This window comes from Rhyacophila brunnea, unplaced genomic scaffold, assembly GCF_057557595.1.
Source record: "Rhyacophila brunnea isolate RB1 unplaced genomic scaffold, BYU_Rbru_1.0 scaffold_20, whole genome shotgun sequence".
In the NCBI taxonomy this organism is placed as follows: Eukaryota; Metazoa; Arthropoda; class Insecta; order Trichoptera; family Rhyacophilidae; genus Rhyacophila; species Rhyacophila brunnea.
This window is the reverse complement of record NW_028232860.1, coordinates 14,790,164-14,800,747: the sequence shown is the minus strand read 5'-3', so window position 1 is coordinate 14,800,747 and position 10,584 is coordinate 14,790,164. Positions and strand designations below refer to the sequence as shown.

The 10,584-nt window shown below is 33.2% G+C and overlaps 2 protein-coding genes across 2 annotated transcripts; one reads left to right on the top strand and one right to left on the bottom strand.

Annotated features, from left to right (window-relative positions):
• Positions 1-545: 545 nt before the first annotated feature.
• Atg4b (Autophagy-related 4b) lies at positions 546-5,227 on the bottom strand. Its single transcript, XM_085948036.1, has one exon. It carries the CDS (start codon positions 5,054-5,056, stop codon positions 3,542-3,544), a length of 1,515 nt encoding a protein of 504 aa, XP_085804162.1. The 5' UTR covers positions 5,057-5,227; the 3' UTR covers positions 546-3,541.
• A 2,067-nt stretch (positions 5,228-7,294) lies between these two features.
• On the top strand, positions 7,295-9,489 carry LOC147071261 (uncharacterized). The gene is made up of 2 exons (XM_085948379.1): positions 7,295-7,568; positions 9,306-9,489. Exons 1-2 carry the CDS (start codon positions 7,419-7,421, stop codon positions 9,354-9,356), a joined length of 201 nt encoding a protein of 66 aa, XP_085804505.1. The 5' UTR covers positions 7,295-7,418; the 3' UTR covers positions 9,357-9,489.
• Positions 9,490-10,584: the final 1,095 nt, after the last annotated feature.

The following is a 10,584-nucleotide window of genomic DNA, read 5'->3' as shown; positions in this document are numbered from 1 at the left end:
TGGATATTGTATAGAAATAAAGGATTACTTATACGGTATTTCGATGCACAGTCGCAAAGTATTAGTGTACATAATTAGCTTGAAATATGATAAATATAATACAATAACATAGTGGAAACAGTTAACAATTACTACATATTATTCTATAGACTATGAGGTACATAATATTATATTTTACTAACTAAGAATTATTTATACAATCAAACAATAATTAGAACTATACTAGATGATTAAGTTAAAATATCCTAAATATTTGGCCTGTCAACCTATTATGTTATTTAAGATTACAAATTAATACAAAGAAGGTGTGTTTAAAAGTTCTTTGTATCCAACGCTAACAATTTAAATTATGTTAATAAATACTAATTAAAATTATGTCAATATAATAATATTCCAAATAATAATAATTCGTAATTAAACATTGTTCCGTGAAAGATAAATGTTTTCGGAAACTAATATAATTGTTCGTAGAAATATTAGTGTTTAAATTTTTATGTGAAATTATTATAATCAGACGATTTAACAATTTTTTTTTTGTTCTAATAGATTTGGCAAAAAGAATATCATTTATTCTTTGGATTTTTACATAATAATCTAGTTAAAAAAAAAAACTTGCGTAAGCATGTGGATATGTATCAGGAATGTAAAACATACATTTTGTGGTGAAATGAATACAATAAGCAAATTAGTATCTATATTTGCAGAATAATTAAAATATTATATTGCGACATTTGAACGTTGGGTTGTGAATATTACAAATCACATTATTTTTTTAATTACGTATCTAAACATTGACTTCCATACAATATAGTAAAGTACAAAAGCACGATATACATAATATATTAAACAAATTCTCACTTATACCAGTCTCGAAAGCTCCTATGAATAAAAAAAACCATAATATTTGTAGATTCTAGTGTTATGCGAAAGCACTGTTTGGTGTTTCAAAGTGAGGCGAAGAGGTAAAAGAACACGATAGAGACTACGGGCAAAATGCACAGTCAATGCTTAATCGACAAAGTAACCTTAAGCAACGCTGAAAGTGAAAAAAACAAGTGACATTTTATTGTTATTTATTATCATAGTTAAGGCTGACTTGACATCGACATCTCTGCATTTGAAAGTTAAAGGTAAATGCGTAGATGTCACCGTTAAGTTTACGTAAAGGCCGGTTCGGATTAGTCGAGTGGCGAATGATTTAGTTACTACTAAGATTTAGTAACTGAAAAGTGTCCGGACACAGTACATTAGTGAATGACGTGTCAAAATGAACAGAGCACAACCTAACAAAGCAAAAATAAATAAGTTAATAACTTTATTTGTAATGGCTACATCATAAGAATTGGAGGAAGAAATTCTACGACAACTAATGAACTTGACTAAAGATAACATGTTCATACTCGTGGCTTGTTTGGTATTTAGTGAGAGGTGGTGGGGGTCGCTACTCGACCGAAAAATTAGAACAAAATGGATTGACTCAACTAAATTATTTGACTAAAATTGTCTGTTCATTCATATTTAGTTACTAAATTTAGTTACTAAATTACACGCCACTTGACTAATCTGAACCGGCCTTAACTGTTATAATTCCATGGTTAAAATTCTGATTTTTCTTTATAACATTATTAAATAAAATATTTTAATTGACATACAACGGCAAAAAAATGAAAACTGCACAATATAAATTGAATAATTGTAATATAGACTTTAAATTTAAATAATAGAATAGCGGTGCAGACTCAATTACATTTGAAAGTATTTATTTTTCACACAAATCTAATCAATTTATGCCATACATAAACGTGACGCTTATTGGCTATGAGACTAACTTGGCAAATACTAATGACTGTTGCATTTCCAGACTTTTTATCTTCTAAATTAAACGCCTCACTAGGTTCTTCCTCAATTTCAAAATCAAAACTCTCATCAAGAAATTTCTCCATGGAAACACCCATACCACACACATCAAAATATAACATAGCCGTGTTTTTCTGATAGCATAACGATCAATTTCATCCACAAAGTGTGAGGCAGTGCGCAATGATATCCTTTACCGCTTCGCTTTACTTTGAAAGCAATCTTAGCAATATAGACCTGACATTTTTCAAAGTTTACAATAGTACGCATCCAAATATTGTCATGATATAATGTAAATAGTTATTATTATATTGAACTATGAAGAAAAGCTTGAACAGTTGACTCACGGGTTACTTGTGTCTTGTAAAGTAGACGGTGGATTAATAGTATTGAAAATCAAACTTATCATAATCATTATTACACACTGAATGAATAAATTCGCAGTATGTTGTGGAAAAATAGTTTTAAAGCATATGAATTAAATTTAATGTTTATGTTAATTCTATGGAGAAATGCTAAGTGATTCACTATTATTAAATTATGTGCTCTTATAATCAATTTTTTTCTAATTATTTTAGCATTTATTGAATGGGAACGAATGGACCATGAGATAATAATTATATTAAACGACCATAAAATTTATATACATACCTAGGCAAATATCATTTACTATTATCTATTATAGGCTTGGTTACGTTGGGTATAGTTGAATTTTAAAAACTAACCCAACACTATCTGCAATTTGTAAACCTAGTTCAATGAAAACAAATACGTATGACTGACAAAGTTTTGTGTGTGCTATTTATGTCGGATCTTAATAACAGTCCAACTCCACCCTTTGCCACTGCCGACTCTATTTTTCAACAAGTGTGTTGACATAAGAATAATTTATGTTCTATTATAACCGTGGATATTTTATGAAATGGCTTTATTTTCAATTTAAAAATAATACTCTTCTACGGTGTTAATGTATTTCGGATTACAATGATATAATTAACTATTTCTTTTATTCAAACGAATAATTCACAAGATTTAAGAATATATCATTCTGATTATTGAACATTATATAATTTAGAAAAACACCAACTGAGAGAATGATTTCGAAGAGCGCTGAGTGGTAGGTATTTAATAGCCAATAGCTTAAATATTTGTCGTCATTAGTATGTCTTCCGTAGCATAATGGCTGAATGCGACGAGTTTGGGGCGTTTACCCGTTGGAGATGCCGGGTTCGATTCCCGACCGGTTGGCTTACTTTTTTCAAAAAAGTTTTTTCTATTGGTTGTGATATACTCTCTCAGTTAGTGTTTTTCTAAATTATATAATGTACAATGATATAGTTATTTTTCCTGCAACGTCTAAAGATTGCTAAGGTTGAGACCCAAACATATCCCAAATCCTTGTTGGTCTAATTAGATCACACCTTGACTAGGGGATAGAGTTTTCCATCTAAGGTAAAAAACGTTCTGGTAAGTCGAGAGTCAACTGTATCTTCAAGATTCAACATTATACAAGAATATCGGCTAGTTTTTATTATAATAGGTAGTTTAAGTTGTACAATTAATTATGCATGTAGTAGACAAAATAAATTATGACATGTTGAAATAATTAATAATATTAGGCTCTAATTTTTAGCATGTTCGGCATTATTGGGAACATTGCTTTCACTATTTTTTGTATTATCTATTAAATAATAACAAACTCCTCACATTCTAAATCGGTGTCGCTGTCATTCACACTACTGGAAGTCCACCGTTCGTCGGTTTCCAGATTTGAATATCGGAATGACGGGACGTGAGCGTCGGAACTCTTACCGTCGCAAAACACAAACATGGGATACTCCGACATGCCCATTGAAGTAGGCGGGATTAAAAACGGCTGCACTGTATTCACAAAATTGTGGAAATCGATTTGATTTGCGCAATAAAATCCGATGCAGCAGGAAGGATCCATTTTTATCAACGGCATCTTCCTCGGCGAACGGCAGTGAAACGAAGTGACAGGAAAATTCGGCTGCCACACATCTACGACTTCTTGACAATAGTGGGGATCGAGGTGAATCAATTTGTCATCTTGATACCCGACAAAATACAGCGAATGCTTCGGTTTGCCTCCGATTATACCGATGCAATTTTCCAGACTCAGAACAGATGTCAAACACGCTCCATAAATCGGATTAAGTTTTTCCGCCCCGAGTCTTACGGGGACTAAAATAATCAAAGCTTTCCACGCTCCGTTGGCTTTCAAACATTGTTCTTGTAAATCTTGCATGTATATCGTGCAATCCTGAGCTACGTAGACGCATAAATCGTCGAATTCGTAGTTTTCTTTAGATGCCTCAATCACAGCCAAGCGGAGAAGATATGCAACCGATCCTGGGCCATACCAATCTCCCGGTTTTTTGCCCATCGTTTCCCCGAGGGTCACCAACTGGTGAATGGACAGCGGACTGTTGAATGAAGGCTTGTCCCCGAACCATTTGATTATCATTCTATGGCAGCAGTCCTCCTGGTAGGTTCTGGCGGAGAGAATATTCTGGTCTGCGCACCATCTCCAGGAGCGTCCCAAAAAGTGACACATGAGGGCTTGAGCAAGAAGCATCTGGCCGCTACGCAGCATGCATCCCCAGCCACAATCGGAAGTAAAATTTGAGCCATTCAACAAAGGGAACTCTCGTCTGTAAGTCATCCATAATCTGCTCAAGAAATCAATTTTAAAACCCTCGATGCCTTCTCCTTCAAGCTGTTCGGCGACTTGCTGGGCAGTGGCGTCCGTACCGATTTCAGTAGAACCTTCGAGAGAATCAGTCGGGCTAAGTTTCCTGTGGTAGCATCTCCCTAGCAACCAAACGGGTGATTCTTTCGAAAAGTTTGTTTTCATTTTGACAGTCCATCCATATTTCATGTTATTCCACATAGATAAAAGGCGCGATTCGACCTTTCCTTTGATGTCTGCTCCATCATCTGTTTTGTCTTGCGATGTTTGTGGATGCTCAGGAATGAATGTGGATGTCACACCCAACCTTCGATTCTCGTATAGAGACCCAGAATTATTAGGAGAGTGGGAAGAAGACGGCTGAGAAGTGGAAGAATTCGGTATGAACGGATACGAAACGGTTCTGTTGTGAGTATTCTGATTCATCGCCCGAGTATTTCCTAACCTCTCGGTGGGGGTCATATTATTATCGTCTTTTGAATTCATTTTCCGGTGTCATTATTTTAATTTCAGTTTGAAAAATATATAAAGTATTTTACAGCATTTACTGGTTGAATTGCACATCTAAAGATGTCAACTTGAATTTATTTATGTAAAAAGATTCACTTCTGTCAGTGGGCTGAATTTTGACATTGCCATTCGAGTGTTCTACTTATTCAATATATTTTTTTTCCTCTGAATTCCGTAATACCCATACTTTCATTTGGATTTTCAAGTCATACTCGAAATCAATTCTGTACCTCAGAGGCAGACGGATGCAACTCCGTTTTTGGGGAAAATGAGTTTTTATAAGAATCGTCATGCTAAAGGCTTTATCTATTAGTGGCAGAGAGAAAGATGATAAGAAAGATAAAGATGCAAGTGCCATACCAACCTTAGAGGCAGAAGGATGCAAATCCAATAATCCACTAAGATAAAATTCTCTCAAACCGTCTGCAATATGTACTAGACGAGAACCAGCCAGGAGAACGAGCTTTAGAGGAGGATACAGCACTATGGATCATATTATCCAAGTCATCAGAGAAATCAGAGCGGTAACAGGAATACAAGCTGCCGCTATCCATGGGTTTTATAGACCATGAGAAAGCGTTCGATTCCATAAAGAAATTTTCAATACTCGATGCACTCAGAAATCGAGGAATCCCCGGGCGCTATATAAATATTTTCAATAATATATACAGTAGCGCAACAACACCTCCATAAACCATCGCGCATTTCCTATCAGCAAAGGAGTCCGACAAGGTGATACAATCTCACCTAAACTATTTACAGCTACATTTGAAGACTTATTTAGACAACTTGACTGGAATGACACGGGTCCCCATAAATGGAGAATACGTGAGTCATCTACACTTTGCCCATAACAATAAATAGTAGTTTGCAAGACTCAGAAGGCCTCCAAAGCAGAATGCAGTAACTCGCTGGAGTAAGCAACAAAGTAGGCTTGAAAATAAATGTATCAAAGAATAAAGTCATGTTAAACTGCTTTGCGGGCCAAAAAGAGATCCTCATCAATGGCATTCAGCTCGAACAGGTGAAAAACTACATCTATCTGGTACAATAAGTGTCTATAGATGGATGTATATTTGATGAAATTGTTCGCAGAGTAAAGCTAGGCTGGAGTGCTTTTGGCCTCCTGAATAATTTCTTCGAAAATGCCTAAAGTGCAAAGTGTTCAACCAGTGTGTACTTCCCGTAACCACATGCGTGTGAAACATTGAGCCTAAGTAAAAGAGAGATCCAGAAACTTAGAGTAGCACAACGTGGTATGGAAAGGTGCATGCTGGGCATAACGCAAAAGGACAAAAAAAGGAATGAGTGGATAAGGGAACAGACAAGGATTAATGATGTGATAGAGTTTGCTAAAAACCTCAAATGGAAATGGGCTGGAACATGGCTCGAAGAAAGGATAATCGTTGGACAAATTTAGTCATCCAGTGGTATATCCAAGAGGTAAAAAACATCCGAAAGGTAGACCTAGAGGCCGCTGGATCGATGAAATGATAAAGTTCTGCGGAAAAACTTGGCAATGCAACGCACAGGAACGAGAGAAGTGGAATCAGCTTGGAGATTAGCGAGGCCTTTATCCAGCAGTGAATAGATTCAGGCTGGTGATGATGATGATGACATAATAAAATTTAAAAAAAAAATGGGTTTTGCTTTGTTATATTTATACCTATAATTTTTTTTAACTTATAAATTGTTTTATTTTGGCTAGGTAAATAATATCCAAATAAGATGCAAATCCACAATCTTTAGAGGCAGAAGGATGCAAATCAACACTACGTTTTTTATTTAATTTTTTTTAGATATAAAATTGTATTATATTTATTCCTTTCTTACATATTCTAGAAGTACTTTAATTGAATTAGAATAAAAAAAAATAATGATCATTCTATGTATATTTTCTTAGAAGTTATGAGTATTCGTTTAAAATAAAAATTGTTTTTTGGCTCTCCTGAACAATTGGGTATTTGGATTTGCATCCGTCTGCCTCTGAGGTACAGAATTTATTGTTTCATTTAGTTCAGATAATTTATTCTCAAAAGACAACGTTTTTATAATATGTAAATAGTTTATAATTGAAATATCCAAATAAATAAAACAAAACATAATAGGCCAAAGAGACATTTTTTATAAATATTTATTTTACAACTTCACATTGTGACATTAGCTTGCTGTCGCTTTGTGTCAAGATCTATGGTGTGAAGCGACATAGTGCATGCAACGAATCAGGTTGTAATTGTAAACATTTGACACATCTGTCAAAACGTTTAATAGGTTATGTAAGACTAGATCGAGTATTTATTATAATACATATTGAATTGGGTTCGTTACTTCTTATAGCATGTCTAGATTTAGAGCATTTCTGAAAAACAATTTGGTTTTAATCGTCATGATACCAGGACTCATCGGAGTGCACTGGGGATGGACCGTTCTTCAAAATGTTGAAAACTTAGTAAGGAAAGAAGAGAAAAAAGATTTACCTATTTTAATAGTAAGCACTCTTATTCACTTATTATATTACGAATTCGAAATAATGCGTCGGTCATTTTATAGTATCGTTTTTATGATCGAGGTCTTTTAAGACCTAAAACCAAACCAAAACCTAACACAACTTACTGTAACCCAAAAATAAGTACCTAGGTTGTGTTAGGTTTTTGGTCTCAAAACACCTTAACATGAAGCTCTATAATATTACCAATGCATCTTCTTTATTTAATAATTATGCTTCTATAAACAAATCTCATTAGTTTTGCCGTGTATATTATTAAATTATTGTCTTACTATGTGAAGGATTTATATACTTATCTTGATTGTTAAGTTTTTCTCAGAGGTCTTTCTTTTTCTACAATTTATTAGGTAAATATATCAGCTGTAATCTGGTATATTAATGAAAAGTGTAAAGCTGATATTTTCATTTGAAGTTTTTATTTCTTCCTGTAAACGTAAACTGATAAAAGAATTTTTGGTACAGGTCAGTTATGGGGAAGCCAGGCGGAAACTGCGCTAATTATCATAGCCGATTTTAGCAAAATTCATGAATTCAAGAATGAAAACCTTAAGTAACCTATCTTAATCTAACCTAAACTAAACTAACCCAACCTAACAAATAATCCAGTACTATATCGGCTATATTCAAAATGTGTTTGCCGCTGGCTTCCCCATAACCGACTTGTACCGAATTTTCATATGGACACATATGGGGTTGTGTGTCATGTATTTCGTACAATTCTTAGAATTTTGATTTTTGTCAATAATGCAAATACTGTATATATACTTAATGTCGTTCACCTTTGATTTGATTTACAATTGCAACAAATATGATTGTTAATTTTTCAATGTCTCCTGCGTACACGTGAAACTGCAAATAAAAATTATAGAGCAGCGGTTCTCATTCAATAGTACTTATACCACTAGTGTCATCGATAGGTACTTGGATAATTTGTGCAATAATTTCTCATCCAAAAGGAGTCTTTTTAAAATACCATTTATTTTCAATGTTATACACAAGGTGGTACATAATTTGTTAAATTTTAATTTTGATGTTACGCATTTATAAGATGGTTGCTAACCGCTGTTACAGAGGATTTTAAAGTAAAAAAAAATTGCTATTATTTTGATATTTTTATACCATTTTGATTGAAAATTTCGGTAATTGTGCCGCAGAGGTGGACACGAGCTTTAATAATTTTTTTTTTACGAAAACAGTTTATTCCATGTAGACAATTATAATAAATACCTTTTTCTGTCGGCGCATCGGCTTTTCGATCCAATAATCGTTGATTGAAAATTTGAAATTTTCATACATTTTGATATACCATTATCACAAACTAAGATTATATGAGGTAATATTAGGTTGGGGTAGGTTAGATTAGGTTAGGTTAGGTTAGGTTTGGTCTAAAAAGAAAGTTGTAGAATCTCATGTCCACTTCTGCGGCACATTTACCAAAATTTCTATTCACTTTAAACTAATTTTTAAACGCAGTGCCCATGTGCTACGTCTGTTGGCATATATTTATAGAAAAAAAATATTAAATGTTAGTCAAAAAGCAAGGATCAGTTATTATGTTGGTGATCACATATTTTGTGTATTCAAATTTGCTAAACCAAAATAAGGATGGACATTTTGGTATGGTAGTCAGTGAAAAATATAAGATGAATTCAATACAATAATAAATTATTACTTCATTTTGACATGCACTATTTTAATAAAGTCTTATTTCATTTTCAGGGATTGAACCATGTAAAGGAAAACCTTACAGAACTGGTCAAAAAGAATTGAACAATGACTTCATTGAGGTCTTCTTTCTCCGAATTCACTACCAATATCAAAATGTAAATATAGTATTCGGATAATGGTTATATTATATGGTTAGCATCATTCTGTATTCTATTTTTGAGTTTGAAAATTATGTTGATTTTCAAAACCTTATTATTTTATTGGAAATATTCTAAACTTGAATTGATTGCTTTGTTCTCTCATGAGCAATGTTTTTTCCTACAGCTATAACCATATGATGTTGCATAGAGGAAAATGTATAAATATAAATAATACTATATTATATAGAAGACAGTTATGATTGTTTAAGTTATTGTGTATTTAATAAAGTTTTTTATTATAATTAATTACATTTTGTTTAACTCATTTTACACATAAAAAAATAATGTTCATACAAACTTTATTAAACTAAAGAAACAAGCAGTGTTTATAATATTTACAAAATACAATTTGTACATAATGAATAATTGAGATCTACAAATTGAATGAATACAAATCGACATCAAAGTTAAATGTGATTATAAATTCTACACAACTATTTTTAATATTCTGTAGATGAGAAGTCTTCTTCTTAAATAATCTATTATTATCAATGACATTAATATGGACGAAGCATCTGGAAAAAAAAATGACACTTACTTTTTGTCGGGTCTGCCGAATGGCATAATCTGTTCTAACGCCATTACAATAAAGGTGATATTGCTTTAAATTCCCGATGCTTTTTGTCGGTCTGCCGAATGGTTCGGTTCGAACGGGTTCGCTCAAATGAACATTGACACTAGAAACACTGTTCTAACGCCAATACAATAAAGGTGATATTGATATAAATTCCCGATGCGTGATATCGCATAATGGAAATTGCGTGACGTCTACCTATACATGTGCGAATATCGCTATGCGCGAATTTACTTGCAAGCGACTGTATTGAGTGCGTTGTCCATTAATAATGTCATTAATTATTACTATTCCATGAAACATATTAATATTTCACGTCTTTCAATGTTATTTTAAAACATTTCATTTACGTACATTTCTATAAAAATAATAACTTTTTTATACACCATGTCAATGCTTAAACGAGTCACTTAGTCGCCAAACTCGCTCTGGGCGATTTTTCAATAAAATTAGTTTTGAATGTACGTATGTGCGTGTACGATAGTTCTACCATCCTATCTAGGTGCGAGATATAAATTCCGACCCGTTTCATCAAGAAATCAAAATGAATATTGAC